The 24,744-nt window shown below is 42.0% G+C and overlaps 1 protein-coding gene across 2 annotated transcripts in view; it reads right to left on the minus strand.

Moving 5' to 3' along the window:
• The window catches only part of PTPRG (protein tyrosine phosphatase receptor type G), a 715,101-nt gene that overhangs the window by 215,315 nt on the left and 475,042 nt on the right, over window positions 1–24,744 (minus strand). For both annotated transcript variants that reach the window (XM_089682035.1, XM_089682036.1), the window contains exon 8: window positions 20,464–20,656. In XM_089682035.1, coding sequence (XP_089538161.1) covers window positions 20,464–20,656 — 193 coding nt within the window. The remainder of the gene's footprint in view (window positions 1–20,463; window positions 20,657–24,744) is intronic.

Consider the following 24,744-nt stretch of genomic DNA (forward strand, 5'->3'; position numbering starts at 1 on the left):
GTATTGCATGCACTTTTCATTATGAAAAAAGGCTCTGGACAGCATCGGGAACTGGAGCAGTTAAAAAAATTTTCCAAACGCTTATAAACGTGGTTAGCCACGGTTACAAGCGTTCGTTTGCACGTGTTTGGCGTTGAAATGCTGATAAAATCTACTGCTGAACACAAGTTTTCTGCATTAAAAAAAAAAAAAAAAAAAAAAGACTGGAAACGCAACTGCCTGTAAACAACATAGTGTACATGGACACATAGGAAACATTAGGGTGAGTTCACGGGCTGCTGAAAAAACCGCTGAACAGCTCCTAAACGTGAGTTTATCAGCTGCAGTATACATGAGCCATAAACATGATCATTTCCACCACCACACAGATAACAGGCCATGCCGAAATCAGTAGCTACAGTCTCAGTCGCCTGATAATCAAATATTCTGACGTGACAGCCTGTAACATTTGTGCATTTTAGCATACTAAGTGGACCCTGGTTCATTCATGGTGGGCATGGAGCATTAACAAAACATGTCAACCGCTCCCTGGATCGAGCCATGCTACTCTGCAAAGCCACGGTACGTTCTCAGACAGAATCCGCTGAATTATATAAAATGCTGCTGACATGGAGATCACAATTATAAGCGTCGCTATGAAGACATGTTTATGCTGCTCTGGTGTTCAGGATTTGTTTTGTGGTAAGATGTATTTTTTACAGAATGTCTGCTTTGAGCTATGAAATGCTACAGAGCTGCTTTTCTTACCAGAGGAGCAGGAAGACTTTGCGGTTACAAACTACACACAGTTGCATGTTGCGTCTTCTTAGGCCTCATTCACATAGGGGTACTACAGCAAGGGCGGGCTTTACCTGCATGGTGATACAGAGGTATTTTACTACAGCGTACATCCCCGCAAGGGCGGGCTTTACCTGCATGGGGATACAGAGGTGTTGTACTACAGCGTACATCCCCGCAAGGGCTGGCTTTACCTACATGGGGATACAGAGGTGTTGTACTACAGCATACATCCCCGCAAGGGCTGGCTTTACCTGCATGGGGATACAGAGGTGTTCTGTGCATCCCTGTGTAGGCAGTCCCCTAAATGTCAAGCACTACTCCCAATATGACCATGCGGGTGCACAGCCTCGAGTGCACAATAGGGATGCACCGATACCGGGTTTTTTTTATTGGCGAGTAAGAGTACTTTCGGTCAAGTACTCGCCGATACCGTTAATGGACGCAAATTGCACCGCAAAGAATAGCATATGATTTGAATAGGAATGAGATTCCTGTCCCAATTGCATGCGGTTTCCCCACCGCTCCTGTGTGAACCCAGGCTTGTCATAGTCTGGCTATGACAACCTGGTGTAGCAATTGTACGTACAGAGATGAACGCGGTCATCCATCTTGCTAAAGATCCTCCATCTTGTATCATTCTCTCTCCCTCCAATCCCCCTCCCTCAGGAATGTGGTCTGTGTGTATGCTGAGTTCACAAGGCATCAGGCAAAGCTGGATAGCTTCATGGTTATAAACCCCAATTAGCCTGGGCCCAGTATGTCTGTGAGACTCTTGCTTGGAGATGATCGTAAAGCTATAAACCAGTCCTTCACTGAACATGAAAGACATTCCGAGATAGCAGTAAAACATACATCCCATTTAAAACCACTTTTCCATACAATTTCATATCTTACTAAAATCCTATAGAAACATTAACATGCTCATGTCATTTCAAAAGTTTTCTAATTCTTATTTTTGTAAATCCTTTAAGAAATGCGAAGTTCAAGTTTACAAAAAAAAAATAATAAATGCAAGTATTTTTTGGAGAACGCATTGTGCATTTATTATTTTTTTGCTGCAGAAGCCTGGATCAGTAGATCACGGGTGCAATGTGGGTTCCTGTTGACATGTCCTCGGCTTTCAGCCTCTGTATGGGCTTTCAGTTTGAAAGCTGGAGGACATGTCAGTATATTACAAGAGCGCTCATCAGCACTCCTGCAGCCCATTGAAGCTAAGGAAGGCAGATGGTACTTGTTTATTCATTCACAGGAATCTGAATAAATGACACGTCTGTGTGAGTGGAGCCACACGCAGTCATGCTGCCTTTAAAAAAGTGTCAGCGGGTATGGGGAAAAGAAGCCCCATACTGCTATCACGAGGGGGCGAGATTGTGGGCAAGAACATGCTATGTGTTCCACCCTAAACACATGTTCCAAAGGTGAACTTATCCTTTAAAATAAATCCTGGCATGAAGGTTTTTGTTTAGGCACTTCATGTTAAAGGGTGACAACTGTGTCCCAGTTTTGCACCTGCGTTGTCACCCCTAGATCTTCAAGCAAAGCTTTTATTCAGAGTGATCACAGCAGAAAAGTGCAATGTTTCGGAGCTGCATGTGATTCCTCCTTCCATGCCTCAAGAGGCCAGGGCTGTTTCGGCTGCTACTCAATATTAGGTCGGGGGTTATAAAGGTATGGCTGATTGGTGTGTGTGTGTGTATATATATATATATATATATATATATATATATATATATATATATATATACACACACACACACACATATATATATATATACACACACATATATATATATATATATATATATACACACACACACACACATACATAGATACACACACACACATACATATATATACATATACACACACACACATAGTGTATCCCCCAACAATCAACATTAGTTTGTTGCATTGCGCACCGGCTGCATATAATCCCTCCGGTGGAGCAATTTTCATTCAGTCCCTTGTCACATGACCATAAGGAAGGTGTCACTCTCTCAACACCTGCTATCCTACAATGATTTGCATATTTGACATTACACAGAATCCATTAAGGGAGCGTGACACAATAACTTGGCTTTGTAGGGACTGCAGCATTTGGGCAGCACTGGGGATTCACACTAATGGAAGAGACAGGAAACCAGCGAGCGATGAAACTGTCACGATGTAATCTGTTATCAATACGGTGTTATTCTTCTGCTGTAGCCACTTCAGATCACAAAAGTTAATTCTTTGGAAGATGGCATCCTTTACTCTCGTAACCGGTATAAGGAGATACTCCATCTCTGAACATGAAACGGGTTGTAAAAATGTTTATGCAAAAGCATATGTTTACGAGACAATCTGTGTTAAAGTAGATGTAAACCATATCTGGATGACAATTAGCTTGGTAAAGCACCAAGCATGATAAAAACTGCTATTTTCATCTTAATAAAAACAGGATTTTTTGTTACCATAAAATCCTATTCACGGAGGTCACTGGCGGACACGGCCTCTCTTCTATAATCTTGAGAAAACTGGGATGTGAGGGTGATCTTTCTGTGACATCTGTCACTCCATTGATCCCTAGGGTTGATTTGGCTGATCTGGCTGGGTAGGCGGGTGTCCCTGTCCTCCCTCACCGCTCCATGTGCATCCCTCCCAAAGCTCTGCGCTCAAAGAGAATGGCCATCCCTGGTAGATGAAGCACCGATCTTCTTCAAGGGTGGATCTTGTTTGGAGGTTCTAGCAGGAGAGTGCAGCTACTTATATACTCTTAACCAAAGATTGATGCTTCTTCTACCAGGGATGACGATTCTCTTCAACCAAGCGCGGAGCTTCGAGAAGGACGCACATAGAGCGATGAGGGAGGAGAGGGACACCCGCCTAGCCAGCCAGATCAGCCAAATCAACCCTAGTGATCAATGGGTTGACAAAGGTCACAGCCATATCTCTCTCACTTCCCTGTTTGGTCAAGATTATAGAAGAGAGGCCGTGTCCTTTAATAAACGTAAGAGAAATACTTGTTTTAACCTTTTTGCATAGTAGCTGCTGACCATGAAGAACTGAAGGTAGTTAAATTGCTACCTGGGTTACACTGACCAGGGCATTTATAAAAGACCACATCACTAAAAATGAAACTGTCCTTTAAGTAATGATGAAGTACGGAATGTATTTCTGGAAATTTTTGTCATATTGCAGAAGAATCTCTACACAACAATAAAGCCTTTGTCTTAAAGAAACTAAAGTAAGATGTTTTAATATAATGCTATGCTGTCATATACCTCCCTTGGAGATGGACAGATGGACAAATAGAAATAAAAAGCATGAAGGCACAGGGCACAAAGCCAGATAAAACGGTCTATTAAAATAAATGAGCAAAAATGTGATCAACCTGGTCCCTAAAGGCTGGAGGTTTATTACCTTCATACACTCTATGCATAAAGGAAAAGAACCTTCTGTATGCTGCCCCCCCCCCCTTTTACTTACCTGAGCCCCCTCTCGGTGCTGTGCAGGGGAGCATCAACTGTCCTAGGTCTCTCTCTCTCTCCTCACTGGCTGAGACAGCAGTGGGAGCCATTGGCTTCCACTGTTGTCAATCATAGCCAGTGAGGAGAGAATGGGGGCATGGCGAGGCTGGGCTGCGATTCTATGTGTCCTATAGACACAAAGCAAGGCTCAGGAGCGAGCACGCACCAGTGCCCCCATAGCAAGTAGCCTGTTATTTGGTGGTAGTGATCAAGGGGAAAGAGTCAGAAGCGCCAGCTGGGAACCTGATAAGAGGAGGATCGGGCTGCTCTGTGCAAAACCACTAAACAAAGCAGGTAAGCAAGGCATGTTTGTTATTTAAAAAAAAAAACACAACACTTTAAAACACTTTATCACTTTAAAACTACCGACGCTACTAGGAACACTTGAAGATGCAAATACAATACATTAAGAGTCTGGAATTTAAGTTTATATAATACAATTTTTGCATGTAAACATTTATTTACTGCATAATACTACTGTATATTGTATATCAGACCCAATTAGAAAAAAAAAGAGAGAGGGATTTGTTTCCAAAAGTGAGACAGCTGGCAGCTATGCGGTCATTGTCCCTCGGTGTGCTGCAAACTAAAACCTTCTTTGATAGACTTTATAATCTGCTTTATACTCTGCCAGGGTGACACATAAGGGTCATATTTTCACAGTGATACAATTTGCCAGGAATCACGTAGGCAGGATACTATTTGCCGTTTTGTTAACCCCAATATATTTTTTAGGTGGTTTTATAAAACTGTAGCACAAGTATTAAACTGGCATCTAAACGTGTATTGATGTGTGTATATATATATATATATATATATATATATATATATATATATATATATATATATATATATATATATATATATATATATATATATATATATATATAGAGTATCTCACAGAAGTGAGTCCACCCCTCACATTTTTTAAAATATTTTATTCTACCTTTTCATGTGACAACACTGAAAAAATGACACTTTGCTACAATGTGACGTAGTGAGCGTACAGCTTGTATAACATGTAAATTTGCTGTCCCCTCAAAATAACTCAACACAGCCATTAAACCGCTGACAACAAAAGTGAGTACACCCCTAAGTGACATGGTCCAAATTGGGCCCAAAGTGTCAATATTTCGTGTGGCCACCATTATTTTCTAGCACTGCCTTAACCTTCTTGGGCATGGAGTTCACCAGAGCTTCACAGGTTGCCACTGGAGTCCTCTTCCACTCCTCCATGACGTCATCACAGAGCTGGTGGATGTTAGAGACCTTGAGCTCCTCCATCTTCCATTTCAGGATGCCCCATAGATGCTCAATAGGGTTTAGGTCTGCAGACATGCTTGTCCAGTACATAACCTTTACCCTCAGCTTCTTTAGCAAGGCAGTGATCATCTTGGAGGTGTGTTTGGGGTCGTTATGTTGGAATACTGCCCTGCGGCCCAGTCTCCGAAGGGAGAGAATCATTCTCTGCTTCAGTATGTCACAGTACATGTTGGCATTCATGGTTCCTTCAATGAACTGTAGCTCCCCAGTTCCGGCAGCACTCATGCAGCCCCAGACCATGACACTCCCTCCACCATGCTTGACTGTAGGTAAGACACACTTGTCTTTGTACTCCTCACCTGGTTGCCGCCACACACACTTGGCACCATCTGAACCAAATCAGTTTATCTTAGTCTCATCAGACCACAGGGCATGGTTCCAGTAATCCATGTCCTTTGTCTGCTTGTCTTCAGCAAACTGTTTGCAGGCTTTCTTCTGCATCATCTTTAGAAGAGGCTTCCTTCTGGGATGACAGCAATGCAGACCCATTTGATGCAGTGTGCGATGTATGGTCTGAGCACTGACAGGCTGACCCCCTCACCGCTTCAATCTCTGAAGCAATGCTGGCAGCACTCATATATCTATTTCCCAAAGACAACCTCTGGATATGACGCTGAGCACGTGCACTCAACTTTTTTGGTCGACCATGGTGAGACCTGTTCTGAGTGGAACCTATCTTGTTAAACCGCTGTATGGTCTTGGCCACTGTGCTGCAGCTCAGTTTCAGGGTCTTGGCAATCTTCTTATAGCCGCCCTAGGCCATCTTTATGTAGAGCAACAATTCTTTTTTTCAGATCCTCAGAGAGCTCCTTGCCATGAGGTGCCATGTTGAACTTCCAGTGACCAGTATGAGAGCGTGATAACACCAAATTTAACACATCTGCTCCCCATTCACACCCGAGACCTTGTAAAACTAACGAGTCACATGACACAGGGGAGGGAAAATGGCTCATTGGGCCCAATTTGGACATTGTCACTTAGGGGTGTACTCACTTTTGTTGTCAGCGGTTTAGACATTAATGGCTGTGTGTTGAGTTATTTTGAGGGGACAGCAAATTTACATGTTATACAAGCTGTACACTCAGTACTTTACATTGTAGCAAAGTGTCATTTCCTCAGTGTTGTTACATGAAAAGATAGAATAAAATATTTACAAAAATGTGAGGGGTGTACTCACTTCTGTGAGATACTGTATATATACATACACACATAAATATATATACACACACCTGCTTTCAACATGAAACATGTCGTCACTGGTCACACCTGAAAATCATGTAGCGTTTCTATTATTTGGTCTATCCCGTGTGTGTGTGTATGGGATAGACCAAAAAATAGAAATGCTACATGATTTTTAGGTGTGACAGTGACGACATGTTTTGCGATGAAAGCAGAAGTGATGTAACATTTATTTCGTCGTGAGGTACATTTTCAAAGGTTATGGACAGTATATAGAGTTTCCGGGAAAATGTAGTCCGACAAGCATAAGCGCAGTCAGCATGGTCAACTTACCGAAAGCGACAAAAGGACATTGCACAGGATTGTGACCCAGAATAAGAAAACAACTGCTGCAAAAGTGACTGCAGTGCTCAATCTCAGTCTTCATGGAAGGTCTTTTTCCTGCCTGTAGCCTTTGACTGGATAGTGAAGGAGAAGCTGCAGACTAATGAGGTCTTCTCTTTGTTTTCTCATCCTATCAGCATTGTCCTTGTCAGCACATGTGCAGGTAGGAAACCTGATTAGCTCCAAATGCTATCCCTTCCCTTTCCAGTCTGAGTGTTGCTGAGCAGGGGATTACATAAGGCTGGAAACGAGTCAGGCTGGGGCATTTAAACAAATTCAATGCAATAATAGTATTACATAGCTGAAATAATGTAATTGCCTGGAGTTCATTGGGCATTTGCTGAAGCACTTATCTTTTACAATGTATACATCCCCCTACAAAAAAAAAAGAAAATGTAATATTCCAAGGATGACGCGTGTGTGATAAATATGTCTGATTATTTGACCTTTTTCTATTTAAATGGAGAAGTCTGACAGGTTATAGACAATGAGCTTCCCTCTCCTGCAGCTCTTCTCCCAGATCTTGTGTTTTTTCAGTGCCCTCTCTGTGAACCACATCTGGTATTTATATGGCTTCTGCGAGAAACCGGGGCCTCCGATATATTCTGCTCGGGGAAATTGTCGGAACTGAAGCATGGGATCAACTTTCCGAAATGAGCCTGACACAGACAACCCAAAGGGAGCTGGTGAGAAGTGTTATGTCACTGTTCGAGGTCCACAATACACAAGGCAACCTTTAGAGGCCGTGATTGATGACTGAGCAGCAATAACTCTACGGTGAGATATGGTTTCATTTATGATGTCAGGCTGGGTGAAATAGTGAATGTGAACTAAATTGCCTCTCTTGAATAGCGCTGTACCTTTGACTTCGGATCAATAGTTGGAACATTGCCTTAGCTAAGAATTGGGCCGAAAAAAACATTTTCTGTCTAGTATAAATGACTTCGAAGGGGCTGAGACTACTAAATCGACGATTATGTTGGATTAACCTGGTGCACTAAGTAGGGGAAGCATTAGCATCCCAGGTGCTGGTGAGAATATCCCACGCATTGATCGGCAATCAACCTGCATTAGGCTCAAACCTCAGGACGGGGCTTCACACGTGCTGCTGTAGCCAGTTCCTTTACATCCTTCGTGACATTTCTTATTTCACAAGGAAACCTTTCCTGAGAGAATACATGAAGTCTACCAGTGCTGACCTCTCATTCTGCAAATCCTAGCTGACTTGTCATGCTACCCCATTTGGCTTTAATACTGTGAGTCACTGAGCTGGAACAAGCATATAGAGAAGGACTTCTGACTTTACACTGACTTTCCTGACCTGTAAATTGTTCAGACAAGCGATTCAAAGTATTGAAGGCTAATCAGTTAATCATAATAGCCAGGCAACTAGCATTTTCAGAAGGAGGTCAACTCTGGCAGTCTGACAACTATGATATACTGGAGTCACAGACACATCATGAGGTACTTGCCTCAGTGACGTCACGTGGTACCCAGGTTGTCATGCCTCAGTTGTGTCACCCAACACCTAGTCCTCCTCATGCCTCTGTCATGTCCCAGATACTTAATCCCCCATGTCCCAGTCACATATCAAGGCAGCTATTCTTGAATGCCTCATAGCATCCAGTCCCTCATACCCAAGTCATGTCACAGGGTATCTATTTCCTCATGTCTCAATCACATCACAAGGCAACACCCTCATGCCTCATTCAGATCACAAACCACTTAGTCCTTCATGCCTCAGTAATATCAGAAGGCACCCAATCCTTCATAACTCATTCAAGTCGCAATGTACCCAGCCCCTCATGTCTCACTCATGTCACAAGACATCTAGATCTTCATGCTTCAGTCATGTCACATGGCACCTATTCCTTCATACCGCACTTACGTCACAAGGCACCTAGTCCCTCATGCCTCATTCATGCCACAAAGCACCTAGTCCCTCATTCCTCAGTCATGCCACATGGCACCTAGTCCTTCATACCGCACTCACGTTACAAGGCACCTAGTCCTTCATGCCTCATTCATGTCAAAAGGCACCTAGTCCTTCATGCCTCATTCATGTCACAAGGCACCTAGTCCTTCATTCCGCAGTCATGCCACATGGTACCTAGTCCTTCATACCTCAGTCTTGCCACCTAGTTCTTTCATGCCTCATTCACGTCACCTAGTCACTTCATGCCTCATTCATGTCACAAGACATCTATTCCTTCATACCTCAGGCATGCCACATGGCACTTAGTTCTTCAATGCTCATTTTTGTAACGAGACAACTAGTCCTTCATGCTTCATTCATGTCTCAAGGCACAGAGTCCTTCATGCCTCATTCATGTCACAAGGCATCTACTCCGTTCATCTCACAAGGCAACTAGTCCTTCATTCACGTCGCAAGACACAGTCTTTCATGCCACATGGCACCTAGTCCATGTCTCATGAACGTCACAAGGCACCTAGTCCTTCATGACTCAGTCACACTTCATATGCGGCATATTGCATCCACCCACATTTTTTTCCTGTGGCTTGAAGGGGACACCTATAATTAAAATCAAATCAGTCCTATAAGAGATAAATGTAAAATGGGCATTGCTGAGCTCCTTCTGGTGACCCTTTGGCTTCAATACTTTTTTGGGTGGCTGACAGTCAGTGAAGCTCAAAGCTCAGTGGGGTTGATTTACTAAAGCTGGAGAGTGAAAAATCTGGTGCAAGTGTGCTTGGCAGCTTTTAACTTCAACTTGTTTAAGCTTTGAAAAAACTGGAAGCTGATTGGTCACTATGCAGAGCTGCACCAGATTTGTTCATAGGACAGACTATGTATCCAATTACAAGTTTTCCTTTAATCATAAAGCTAGCCATACACTGCCAGATTTCCCTTTGAACATTGACTTGAAGATCGTTTGTTAGAGCATTTGAGGATACCATCAGGGACTAGACAATAAGATATTATAAGAAATTCCTAAAAAAAATAATTTGATGGCCATGACAGGCATGACAGGATGGACAGAAGTGAATGTGATTTTGAATGGGAATTTGAATTAAATGAATTTTGTTTGATCAGTTAAAAAATGTGAAACATTTTCCATCCTCCTTTGATTTTGCTCATCACTACGGTGGGAAACGATTATCAATTTGACCACATTCAGGCCCCATGTATATGGGACACTTCTGAAAGATGGAAACTAACTGCTGGAAAACGTAGGTTAAAAAACGTCTGTTTAGCCACGTTTGCATAATGCGTTTATGTACGTTTGGGTTTAGAAGCATGTTTTTAAAGATAAGAACAGGAAAACCTCCCAAATGCCCAGAATGCACTGAAAAGTGGTAAATTATTAACTATTTCAGACTGTTTCAGAGAAATACACAGAGTAGAAGCAGAGACAGCAGTATGTGTTGAGATTAGCTTAAGTGTGAGTTGCTCATTAACATTTATTTTGTTTCCAAGGGTGGGAAAGGTGTCTGGTGGCGGGAGTCATTAAGGCCACCTGGCAGGGGGTCTTCATGAGGAATTTGAGGTGTGAATGGTCATTAACATATCTTTTGTTTCCAAGGGTTGGAGAGATCTGAGGTGTAAATTGGTCATTACAATGTGTGACAAGCTTGGTAGGAACATCCTGTGTGCAGTGTTTTGTCCATCTGAGTACCTTGAAAATGCTTTGCATGCATTTTTCATGATGAAAAAAAGGCTCTGGACAGCATCAGGAACTGGAAAAGTTAAAAAAAAAAATTTCAACCGCAAGCGTTTATAAACACGATTTGCCTCATTTACAAGCGTTTTGTGTTTGAAACACTGATAAAATCGACTGCTGAACGCAACTTTTCTGCGTTCAAAAAAACTACTGTAAACTCAAATGCCTGTAAACGAAGATGTGTATATGGACACATAGGAAAACATTAGGGAGAGTTCAGGGGCTGCTGAAAAAACTGCTGAACAGATCCTAAACGTGAGTTTTTCAGCTGCAGTGTACATGAGCCCTAACTATTTAAAAAAAAAAAAAAAAAAATGAACAAAAAGGTTTCCAAAACAACCAATTTTCAAACAAAAATCTACCACTGTACAGCTAGCTTTACTCTACTCATGCAAAAACAGGTTAAATTTGCTGCCTGTGAAGGTCTTTTACAAATACAACCCTATTTAAAAAAAATGTCCGAACCCTAAACAAACTCACCAGTTTCAACATTCAAAATCCATGGCTAAGCCCTAAGTAGGCTTAGTCATACATTCATTTTAAATTTTCCATACATTTATTATCTTCATATCCAACTATCAGATAATAGTGCACACTATTTATGCATTCCACAGCAAACACATGGAACACATTGCTTTAATTTCCTGGCATCACATGGGTTAACCAGATCAGCAAATAGAACAACTCAGGATAAAACTGTGCAACTTGGCGAGGTAAATGGTCAGACATATGTTAAGCGTTTATAATTACGGAACAGTGAGGGGCCTGTGCAGCTTCAGGTGAAGTTTAGTTTGCTGGCTTGGCAAAGATCTTGGAGAAAAAGGTCACAGAACACCCAATCACATCCGGAAACACAAACTCTCCGCTAAAACAAATTACTGCCCTGCAGGCAACACTCTGAAGTGGATTATACAGTGTGTACTGGACAGCTCCGACAGAAGATAACTGCCAGCTAGGGAGATGGAAGACAGGCGTATCCGGGCATTTGATGCAACAGGTCTCTAACCGTACTAATCTAAGCTCTGTGCGGCTAATTAAAGGAAGCATTTTGCTAACGAAATTGATAAAACATAAAATAGCCACGCAAGCCAATTTGTAATTTACGGTTAATAAAAATGGCATTCCAATCCTTAGGTTTATTGATCTATCATCTTCGAACGCTACCAACAAATTTAACAAATGCCATCCGCAGCACGTAGCGGCACAGTTTCTGCACAGAAGGCCTTGAGAGATCTCATTTCCTGGTTGGGTAGTTTGGGAGTCAAGTTAAAGGCCTCCTCTGCAACAGGAGATTCAGTTTTGGTGAAACACTTTCAAGGACAGTCCAAAGACATGCTGGTAGGTGAATTGGATCTTGTCTAAATTGGCCCTAGTATGTGTATGTATGAATGTAAGTTAGGGACCTTAGATTGTACACACCTTGAGGGTTAGGGACTGATGTGAATGTACAATATATATGTAAAGCGCTGCATAAATTGACAGCACTATATAAGTACCTGAAATAAATGAGTATTGTAGAGTACAGAGAATCTGAAATGTATTCTTCTAGACCTAATGAAGGAGGAGTTGGATTTCCTCTCGAAATGTATTGTATGTCTTTATATAACTTTTTTATCAACAATTAAAATGATCTTGGGCTTTAATCCACTTTTGGTCTGGCGCTCCTTTCTGTATTTCTTTAGCATTTCTCAGGGGCGTCCCTAGGGTTGGTGTCACCCGGTGTGGTAACACCTGGTGTCACCTCCTCCGATGATCCCTGCAGGATGGATCGGATCTGCAGATTGAGCGTAATGGATTGGAGTCTGATCAGGAGATGACCAGAGACTGCGTACATAGTACAGGAGATGACCAGAGACTGCGTACATAGTACAGGAGATGACCAGAGACTGCGGACACAGTACAGGAGATGACCAGAGACTGTGTACATAGTACAGGAGATGACCAGAGACTGTGTACATAGTACAGGAGATGACCAGAGACTGCGGACATAGTACAGGAGATGACCAGAGACTGCGTGCATAGTACAGGAGATGACCAGAGACTGCGTACATAGTACAGGAGATGACCAGAGACTGCGGACACAGTACAGGAGATGACCAGAGACTGCGGACACAGTACAGGAGATGACCAGAGACTGCGGACACAGTACAGGAGATGACCAGAGACTGTGTACATAGTACAGGAGAGGACCAGAGACTGTGTACATAGTACAGGAGAGGACCAGAGACTGCGAACACAGTACAGGAGAGGACCAGAGACTGCGGACACAGTACAGGAGAGGACCAGAGACTGCGGACACAGTACAGGGGATGACCAGAGACTGCACACATATTACAGGAGATGACCAGAGACTGCAGACATAGTACAGGGGATGACCAGAGACTGCAGACATAGTACAGGGGATGACCAGAGACTGCAGACATAGTACAGGGGATGACCAGAGACTGCCCACATATTACAGGAGATGACCAGAGACTGCGAACATATTACAGGAGATGACCAGAGACTGCGAACATAGTACAGGAGATGACCAGAGACTGCGGACATAGTACAGGAGATGACCAGAGACTGCGGACATAGTACAGGAGATGACCAGAGACTGCGGACACAGTACAGGAGATGACCAGAGACTGCGGACACAGTACAGGGGATGACCAGATACTGCGGACACAGTACAGGGGATGACCAGAGACTGCGGACATAGTACAGGGGATGACCAAAGACTGCGGACATAGTACATATGGCCAGAGACTGCAGACAGTGCAGGGGATGACCAGAGACTGCAGACCTTTGGGGAGGGAGGGGGAGCAGGTACCTGAATTTGACAGGTACCCGCTCCCACTTCCGCGGAGTTGTCCTTCCTTCTTCTCACGCTGACTTCTGTGACAGCCGGGTGCCCATTGCGCATGCGCGAGAAGCGCTGCGCTCTGTGAATGGCCCGGAGCCTTCTGGGAACTGTCGTGTCCCAGAAGACGCCGGACCATTCACAGCGCGGGAAGACTGTACAGCGCTGGAGCGAGGAACAGGTAAGGTCCTGCAGGAGAGAAGAGCTGAGCAGCCGGCCCGATATTCTGACATGGTGTCGACAGAAATACCGGACCGGCCGCGTTATATTCACTCCATAAGACGCACTGACCTTTTTTGCGGCGAAAAAAAGTGCGTCTCATGGAGCGAAAAATACGGTATATATATATATATATATATATATATATATATATATATATATATATATATTTTTTTTTTTTTATTGAAATATATTTTGAAATATATTGAATATGGCCAAAATTGTAGCATTTCAAATATATGGCAATATGTTTGTGAAGAATATTTTTAAAATATATTTTTCTTCCATGAGGGATTCTTGTATCCCTTTATGTATTCATGACAGCACCATTGCTAAATGACAGTCTTTTTGAGTATCTTATGTGCACTGTTTTTGGGCAGGAGATGAGACAACCTTGCGGTCCATCACTCTGTCCAACGCTTCTGCTCTGACAGGGAGAGAGTACAAGTAAATAATACATTCTTGAAAGCGAAAGTTGCACTATTATAACAAGACTGGAGAATCAAACGATTACACATGAGAATTAGTGACTCATTCTCTATTAATGTCAGCAGCATCTTCAGTTTATTCCAATGCATGAAGAGGTTACTGATGTCAGAAGACTAATGCCGGCCATACATGGGTCAAAATTTGACTGATTTTTTGTCCGAAAAGAATAATCAGCCGATTTTTGCTCTGTTAGTTTGTCAATGGCACCGGCCGATTTTCGTGGTTCCTCTTCCTTTTGGTGATCAGGCATGTTGGAAAATTAGTGAAAAACGACCGATTTTCGACTTAATGATGTTCAAATCGTACAATCGTTTTTCCAAAAAGAATATGCACATGAGCCATGACCTGGCAGGAACAGAAGTTTCGCCTGTTATATGGGGTGAACTTTATAACTTGGTCGGCCGATTTTCCAAATCATTGATGGCACCATGGATTACCGAGCGAATGACGTTTTCGATTTTCAGATGAAAAATCATTCAGAATTCAAACCATGTATGGCCTGCATAAGAGCATGGCAAGAACATGTGCTCCATGTATTCCACAAGGGGTGACAAGGGCTGTCGTGGTTGCATCTCTTTTGAAAGCCTTGGGACCATTAACACCCCCAGCTTCAAAACCAGACCCCCCAGGTTATGCGGTAGCAACAGCAGCAGAGGGGTCTAGTGAAGATCCCAAGTATTCATCTAGGAATGCTGATATGGTAATGAGTCCCATCAGCTCAATATTATCCTCTTTGTTCCCACATCAGCTCCACTATTCACCCAAACACTTGTCTGCAGCAGTTCATCCACACTGCCTGCCAGTCGCTGAGCTCTACCATGTAATCAGCTCTCTTTCCTGGGAAATGCTCATTTGGAGAAATGTGTCAGAGAGTACACAGAGTAGCAGCATTAGAACACATTGACAATCATAGCAAACACACAGGTACATACTGGATCTGCTGTCATTTATAAGACCTGCAATCAAACATGGAAAATGGAAAATAGAAATCATATTTCCCGGTTACTTATAACAGTGAGTGATGGCGGAAAAAGAGCAAGTCTTTCAAGGCGATTCCCCCCCCCCTTTTCTTTTTTAAGCCCCATTCACATTTCCACAACACATGGCATGCTATTCATGTCGCGGTGTGCTGCCAGTAAAAGTGCAGATACAGTTTGGGCTGTCGAGGTGCGTTGCCTTCTCACCGATTGTGAACGGGCTGCTTGTTAACACATACAATATCAGTGTGCTTTGACATAATGCTCCTCAGCAATGGATTACAGGGCCCTTAAAGGAGAAGTAACGTGTCTTGGGCCGTGGGCTGGACACCCCTGGTTTAAACCATATGAATTAAAGTGATACTAAAGTTTTGGTTTTTCCTCCAAGTGTTACTAAACCCAGGGAGCTCACTAGCTGTGATTGGGAGCCAATGGCTCTCACTGCTGTCTCAGCCAATAAGAGGGAGAGTCTCCAGAGAGCCAAGACTCTTGTGAACATTGCTGGATCATGATGAAGTTCAGGTAAGTATTAGGAGGGAGCTGCTACACGCATGAAGGTAAAAAACCTGGAGCCTTTAGAACCACTTTAAAGTGGAGCTCCCCCCAAAAGTGAAGTTCCGCTGTAAGGACTGCTCCCCTACTCCCCATTAAGGATTGGCACCTTTGGGGGGCAGAGGGGGGGGCAGGTACCTGAATTTGACAGGTACCCGCTCCCACTTCCGGAAGGTGCCCTCCCTCCCTGTAGTCTTTTGGGACACGTAACAAGTCCCAGAAGACTACAGGACCATTCATGAAGCGCAGCGCTACTCGCACATGCGCAGTGGGTACCCGGCTGTGAAGCCGCAAGTTATCACAGCCTGGTGCCCACAATGAAGATGCCGGCCTCCTGGAATACAGGACGGCCGGTGAAACGGGCTGCGGAGGACACACCACGGGACCGAGGGACAGGTAAGTGACTGTTTTTTTAAAAGTCAGCAGTCACAGTTTTTGTAGCTGCTGACTTTTATTTTTTTGACAGGGTGAGTGGAACTCCGCTTTAAAGCTAACTGCTGTAAGCATCCTCACCAGTTTTATAAGTTTGTCAAAACTCATCTAACTGCCACTTTTGCTGAACAGCTTGGCCTGTTAAAACGAGTGGAAAAGTCACAGACCTACTGGCAAGATCAAAAGAGAGAGGACTTGGAAAAACAGCTGTGGTAATGCTATGGTAGTCACAAAGCACATAACATATGCTATTTTTGCAATTTCCAAATTTCACTTTAATTTGATATATTCTTCAGTAGAAGCACATTCAAACACACCGCACACTGGCCACGTGCCTTAGGCTCATTAAAAGCGAGAAAAATGCAAGTCACAAACCGTGTATATTTTTCCTTTAATTCACATGGAGAGGCAGGAACAATCAATGAGTCTGTGCTCGTAATAATTACCATTATTGGCTTGCAGTGATATAAACGATTTGGGTAACTGGCCCAAATTAGCCTCTCGCTGTTCCCGATGTAGAAGCCACTCCACAAAAAAAAGCCAAACAATGTCATAACGACAGAAATGTTGGTTCAGTTCTGGCCACTTTGGCCTGCGAGCACCTGAAGCATTCTGGGACGCGACACAAAAGTGCTTTTATCTTCATTTCAGATTCAGAATGGATTTGTAGAAGAATTGGCTGGGGCGAGGGAAGCACGCACCAAGAGCAATGAGCGTAGAAATGTAAATCGAGTGTGCGATTCAAATGATCTTTTTACTCAAATTAGAACCGTTCGGCGAGCTTGTTTCTTTTTTTTTATAAACTAAAAAAAAGCAAAAAACACGAGGAATATATTGGACAGTTCATATGTGGACGCATCTGTTGTGCATTAGGATTATGGGAAATGGAACGAGAGAGCGGTGTTAATATGCGTGCATGGATGAGAAAGAATACCGTACAAATGCACAGCTGACAGCTAAGCAGACATTTTGAGTCCGAGCGACCTCATATAAACACAATGAGGAGTGGTTGAATGCTAAAGCCTACTTTGGGAAATAAACAAGGGACATTTTAAAATGTATCTCCACTTTTGCAGTCAGATTTCAGAAAGAAAAACACTGTATTTGTTATCAATTCCTAGATTGTAAGCTTGAAAGAGTAGGGCCCTCTAACCCCTCGTGTGCTGTTTGTTGTTGCTGTAGTGTTTCATGTATTGTTCCCCCCTCTATTGTACAGCGCTGAGCAAACCCTTTGGCGCTATATAAACTCGATGTAATAATAATAATTCACACATTATACCAATAAAAGAAAATTAAATATTTCTCAACTTTTAGATATTTCTAAGGAGGTATCATGGTTGACGGCAAGAATTTCTCAGCTAGCTCAGCGTGATCTGTCTCAATAGCTGGGCTATAGGCTGGTGGAGTCCAGTTCTCATTAACAAGCAATGGAGAAACCAAGCCCTTTAACTCTTTGTCAAGACAGGCCGTGTTCAAATCTAGTACAACTGAAGAGATATTTGTCTGCACAGTACAGAGAGGGTTAATTATAGCAAATGCAGCTTCCCAGGAACCCTCAAAGCAAAGGGAACCAAGTAGAATTTTTCCTTGCTGGAGATCCAGAAAAGAACATCGAAAAAGTTTAGCTGCCATTTTTTACTTTTTTTTTTAAAAGGTATGCCTACGTGAATGAGAAAAAATATAAAACAAGTTAAAGTTGAAGCCTGGGACTCGCAGTGACACCGCGGTCTTTGTGCTGGGAGCGTGCTGCGCGGCATGCTCCCAGCACAAAGACAGGTACGTAAATTAGCGGCCCCATGGAAAAAAGCCCAGTTCTGTGAGGCCGCTAATTTGCATGCAGTTGGCATCAAGGGGTTAATGTAAACGAGTTAAACATTCCCTTCAACCCTTAAAAAAAAAAATCCCTTCAAACCAGCAGTTTAAGCTCTCAGAAAGGGAGAACCCGACACATCTCCAAAATGTATTGTATTGGCTTGTTACCTTTGGATTTCCATGACAAAATAAATACTGGTGGACCTTTGGTGTGATACTCTTTTTCTCCCTATACCTTGAAGATGTGCACAATGAAAACATTTGTTTTGTTTCAGACTCATTTCTTAAAGCGGAGTTCCACTCAACTGTCAAAAAATAAAAGTCAGCAGCTACAAAAACTGTAGCTGCTGACTTTTAAAAAACAGCCACTTACCTGTCCCTCGGTCCCACGGTATATCCCCCACAGCCCATTTCACCAGCCGTCCTGTATTCCAGGAGGCCGGCATCTTCAGTGTGGGCACCCGGCTGTGATAGCTTGCGGCTTCATAGCCGGGTACCCATGTGCAAGTAGTGCTGCGCTTCATGAATGGTCCTGTAGTCTTCTGGGACCTGTCATGTGTCCCAAAAGACTACAGGGAGGTAGGACACCTTCCGTTTCCGATCGCCTAGGCGATCGGACCGGAAGTGGGAGCGCGTACCTGTCAAATTCAGGTATCCGCTCCCCCCCAATCGTTAATGGGGAGCAAGGGAGCAGTCCTTAAAGCGGAACTTCCCCTTTTGGGTGGAGCTCCGCTTTAACGCAATCATTTCATTGCGTCATATTCGTTATGTTAGAATGATTCAGAATTCGTTTTGCGTATGATTTGCTGATTGGTTTCATATATTCGCTGCTCTGAATTGATTTGTATTTTTGGAAGTTATTTAGGAAGATATGCATTCATTTATGTCATGATGTTATTTCTGATGCTTCAAACATTAAGGCTCGGTTCACACTGCTCCAACCCCAAAGTTGTGTGCGACTTTGCATTGCGACTTTGACGTTTTGCTACTTGGGCCAATCATACCAATACAGAGTGTGACACATACTACTGAACTTACAACGCCCTGTAGTCACAAACAATTGAATATGAATGAATTCCTTGTTTTTTGTTTTTTTCAAATATACATCTGATTCGTTGAAATTTGTTACTATTGTGATTCTAAGATTCAGATATATCGGAATCTCTGAATAAGGAAAATTTTGTCCGAATTTCAATGCGTAACAAAACTAATCATTATTATATTAAACAGTTTTGAGGATCACTCATGTATACAAATATATTCTGGCTAGAGCTGGGCTTTAACCACAGCCAAATGTAAAAATTATTTTGTAACTCTTACAAGAGTCATGAAGGCGAACTGAAAGCTGATATCTGGCTTGAGGGCTGGTTCACACCAGATGCAGTCCAGAGCATTTTTTTATGCATCAAAAATGCATGCGCAGTGTTTTTCACGTATTCCAATCACCCTAGTTCACACCGTTCCAGTCAGTTTCCGGTGCAGAAAAAAAAGTAGAACATGTTTTTTTTTTTTATGTACAGAACTGTACTAGAACATAGCAAACTGCATCAAAACTGCACCGGACCAGAGTGTGATATGAACTGTAAGCAAAAACAGAATGCATTTTTGTGGTGTGAACTGCAACTTGAGCACTAATGCCTGTTCCAAAAACGAAAGGGAGAGAAAAAGTACCCCGGTGGGTTACAAGAAGTGTAGTCTAGGATGGACAATAATAGCGTGATGAAATACCACAGGAATCCAAAGAACAGGCAGAAGGCTGCCCAGCGTCCCAAAGGCAGCAGAACTGTAGTTTACTGAATGGTCTACTACATACCAAAGATGGGGAGATCAAAGGGGGGAATTTACTAAAACTGGAGCACTCAGAATCTGGTGCAGCTGTGTATGGTAGCCAATCAGCTTCTATCTTCAGCTCGTTCAGGGAAGCTTTGACATTAAAACCTGAAAGCTGATTGGCTTCTGTGAAGAGCGGCGCCAGATTTTGCTCTCTCCGGTTTTAGTAAATCAACCTCAAAGTGATTTTGCTTTAAAATACTGGCGTCTAAAATAGCGTGTATATTTCAAGGAGGAATATAGCTGTTTGGCTGGGGGCTTTCCTTTATAAAATGTAGAAATTTCCTATGCATTGGCAGAACCAAATAAAACCTATGATTCCACACTCTACTGGCTACATACACTTGTACATTTTTCCACTCTGACATTTTAATTAAACACCTGTCTCAGGCTTCAGTTCCAGCAAAGAAGGAACCTAAAATCTCTCTCTAGCATGAGAAATAAGCTACCTTTCGATGCTTCCGTGCCAAATGGGTTGTCCAAGTCGTCATTCATGTCCTGATTCCAAGCGTCTTTCACCGCAGATTTATACACCACCCTGTCATTTAAGCGCTGCTTGGGTCTGAAGTTGTTCCTCAAATAGTCCACAGACTTGACGTGGTCCTGCTGCTCGGTGGTAAATATGGAGTAGAAAGCTTCCAGCTGAAAACAGAAATTATGGCTGGGAGTTAAAATCAACACATGTAATAAGAAAAACCTGTTTATATTTAGAGTGACTACCAGGCAGCTGAGTGAAGGGTAATTTTCCTTTTATCTGCCAGGTTTGAAATTAGAACATTACTGGAGTGAGTTTCAGCTGAACTCATAAAGCAGACTTTAGGGCAGCTTTCCGATACAATCACGATTCTGAAACCAGTGAGTCTTACTGAGGACAACCCCATGTAATGGAGGTAAATGACTAAACTTCTACAAGTATAGATAATGCAGCTGAAACAAGGAGATGGAAGTAATTAAGCTCTGACTGCAACAAGTTAAGGTTTTCAAAATGTTTATTGGTTAAAAGTATCAAATACAGCCAACATGGTGTGGAGAAATGCCTCCCCTTCTTCAGGGCTTGAATCAACCTCATGATGAAGTCACGAGGTGGGCGTGGCGCAACGCGTTGGTACGTGGGGAGGAGCTTCCGGTGACGTAATTTCCGGCGTGGGGGCCATATTGGATCACCCTGTTGAGTACACCCATAGCATGTGGTAAAAAGCTGGAAAACTCGTGGGCAAATGTGAGTGTAATACTTATTATTGTTTTTAAATTTGATGCAGTAAAAACCGGTTGCACTATGGAGGGTCTCTGTTTGTGTCTTATCATGATCCTGTGAGGAGCTGGCTGTTAGTCTGTTGGAGGCTGGAGATGTGAGGGGAAAGCCTGAGAGGGACCCATTCTGATAGGATCACTTGATCCTCAAAGCGTGTTGACCCTGTGGGGTCTAATGAAGGAGGTGAGGGGGTATTTTGGCTGGTAAAGGATTGGCACGTGTGTACCACGTATACGGCACATTATATATTCTTGCATGAAGAGTGAAGTGTGAGGATCATCACAAATTATCGTATTACTATTATTATATCATTTTGGACTTTTTGAATTGATTATTTGTTCACTAATTTTGTGCACCAGTATACATATTGTTTCACAATGTGCAAATAGGAGTGTGTGTGTCACTTTTTTCACTAAATATTCCCTGTGAGGGAATTCACGTATGACACAACTATTTTATTATTTATGTATTGATTTATCACCGTGGATATATATATGTAGGGGATGTATATAGAGTTTGTGCATTTTAACACGTAATTTGTTAGTATTATTAGCGCTACACTATTTATTTTAATTGATCATTCACTTACTTGAGTATAAGTTTGGTGTCGGCAGCTTTTGAAGGATAGGATTCCATTTAAGCGCAGGAGGTTGTTTTTGGAATTTTTTTGTATTAAATTTGGTTAAAAGTAACAAATACGGTCTGGGGAAATGCATCCCCTTCTTCAGGGCTTGAATCAACCTCATTAGAATCACAATGGGATGCACTAGAGCAATGTCTCCAGACTTTCTAAACAAAGGGCCAGTTTGCTGTCCTGCAGACTTTAGAGGGGGTGGTCTGTGGCCATTGTGAGTAGCAATCATCCTTGAAGTGAAGTCACTAGGGGGTGTTTTTTCATTGAAGCAATGGGGATGTGACTTTGCATGAAAGTCTATGAGACATAATTTTGCATTGACGTCATGAGGGGGTGTTTTTGCATGAAAGTCTATGGGATGTGACTTTGCATGTACCAGCACCTTTTTGCTATCGCCAAAATGCCGATAACACTATTTTCGACCGCCGATACATCGGTACAGCCCTACAAAAGGCATCATTAAATTTGGTTAAAAGTAACAAATACAGCCAACACGGTCTGGGGAAATGCCTCTCCTTATTCAGGGCTTGAATCAACGTCATTAGAATCACAATGGGATGCACTAGAGTCCTGCAGACTTTAGAGGGTGGGGGGGTGGTGGTCTGTGGCCATTGCGAGTAGAAATCATCCTGGTGCAAGTGGGAGTAAACAATGCATCTCTGGTATTAGTGGAAAGAATAGTAGGCCTGATAACTGTCAAGCCAACTTGTGAAGACTTGAGGCCTAGTCCCATGGTAACTGGAGCTTTTTTTTCCCCCAATCTCACAGTCACTCAAGACTTTTTTTTTTCCTAAAGCAAGCCCTATACAGTATATACGAGGTTACACATTGAAAAAAAAAAAAAGGGGGGGGGGGGCGTAGCACCTTTTTTCCTATCACTATTTTCGGCCGCTGATATATCAGTACATCCCTACAAAAGACAATTAAATTTTCACATACTTTTGGCTAAATCGGTTACGTCGTGTGTATTGGTATATTATATGGTTAGCAAATCTGTTTGTAAAGTTATTAAGGACAAGGTTTCCACAGAAATATGACCAAAGTATTAATTTTTGCCGGATGATTTTTTTTAATATTTTGAGTGGTATATTATTCATGGCAAGCTTGTTGTATACTTTTCAGTGATTCCAATTTGCTAAGATAAGATATGGTTTTGCTCATCCTTGATGAATAAACATAAATAAAACCGGAACAAAACAGAGAACTCGCTCTCGTAGTGGGTCTTGTAAGGCTGTACATTGCTAACCTTCTCTTGGTGGCATGCAGCTTGCTTCCAAGTTATTCTGCGGAGTCTCACTTTGAGAAACATTTTAGCAAAAAGCCATTGAAAACTTTTAACAACACTTTTTAATTTTTTTTTATAGCGCTAACCTATTTTCAAGATAAGCTCTACGTTGTTTTTTTTTATTCTTCTTTTGATTAAGAAAAATGCTCTTTATATTAATAAATTGTAAGCTTCTATAAAAAAACAAAAAAAAAACAAAAAAACATGAACAGTACTGTTTTTGCAGTCATAGGATTATCATCACTTTAAACAAAATACATTTTCAAACTATAAAAAACATGTAAAAATGTCACTGTACAATCCAAACAAAAATAAACCAAAAGCCAGCACGCACAGGCTGTTAATCACCCAACCCTCAGCAATAACAAATTATAAAAAATGCGCAGAGCTAAAATAGTGTTAAAAGTGCAAACATGAGATAAAACTAAAACTCTCAGCCCAGTCTATAAACATGTATAAAAAAATATGCGCAACTACACCTAATAGAAAACAAAACAGTAAACAAACTAATGAATAAAAAGGGCAAATGAGAACAATTCATATATCTACTGTACACACAATTCATATAATAAATTCATACAAACACATAAAAAATAAGTAAGAGTGAAAAAAGTTTGTGTCTTCATAAAGTGAAAAATTTGCATGCATAAACATTCCTTGTCTTCAGCAACTCTTCTTCTGATGAAATGGTGCTTCCACCCCTACACCTAAAGTGTACGTGAATCCATTCACCTTACTATTGACGTCCAAACTATAAGAGGTCTAGACAGACACAGATAAGTAAAATGATGGTAATGATCACTTCCAGCTTCGGCAGCGCCTTCCAGGTAAAACATAACCTCCAAGGATACAGATCTTTATTCATAGCTCCCACAGAACAATAAAAACACATATAGTGCTCTCCATTTTAACCAACTAATTAAAAGGTCAACATGTTAACAAGTTTGTGTGTACAGCCATGTGGTCATAGGGATTGCTGGCAGCAGTGAGATTGCAATATCTGCGGTTTTGGATATTTAACACTTGATATGCTGGATATTTTTATGTTTATGCAAGTGCATTTGGATTGTTTTTTCTTTTTAATGAAGTGGTTAAATGGAGAGCACTATATGTGTTTTATTTTTCTAGGGAAAAGGATGGGGAGGTGCTGAGCAAAGGAAGGCAATATATAAGCAGACTAAACTTCAGGTTAAAAGAACATATTTGTTTTTAAAAAAATAAAATCCTATAGATCCTTCAATACACTAACCTGTCCAGCCACCTGTCTTGCAGGTCTTTAATTGCCTCTCTGTCTGCAGCCCAGTCCCTAAAAATCTAGTACCTGTGCACTAACATCCCTTAGATTTGATTTGAATGTTGAACTGGCTCGGTTGCACAAACAGTGGGAGGATGCAGCTATTTGAAGAAATAATCCTCCTGTGATGGAAGGGGGTTGGGTTTTTTTTCTTTTTTTTTTTTTAAAGGTGAACCTGATCTTTGACACTGCAACATTCACCATGGGATGTGAGTTTAATGTTTATTACCCCTTTAATAGCATAGGATTCACATTGTATAAAGAA

Source organism: Staurois parvus, unplaced genomic scaffold (assembly GCF_062004578.1).
Source record: "Staurois parvus isolate SC_StPar_1 unplaced genomic scaffold, SC_StPar_1.0 ptg000283l, whole genome shotgun sequence".
Taxonomy (NCBI): Eukaryota; Metazoa; Chordata; class Amphibia; order Anura; family Ranidae; genus Staurois; species Staurois parvus.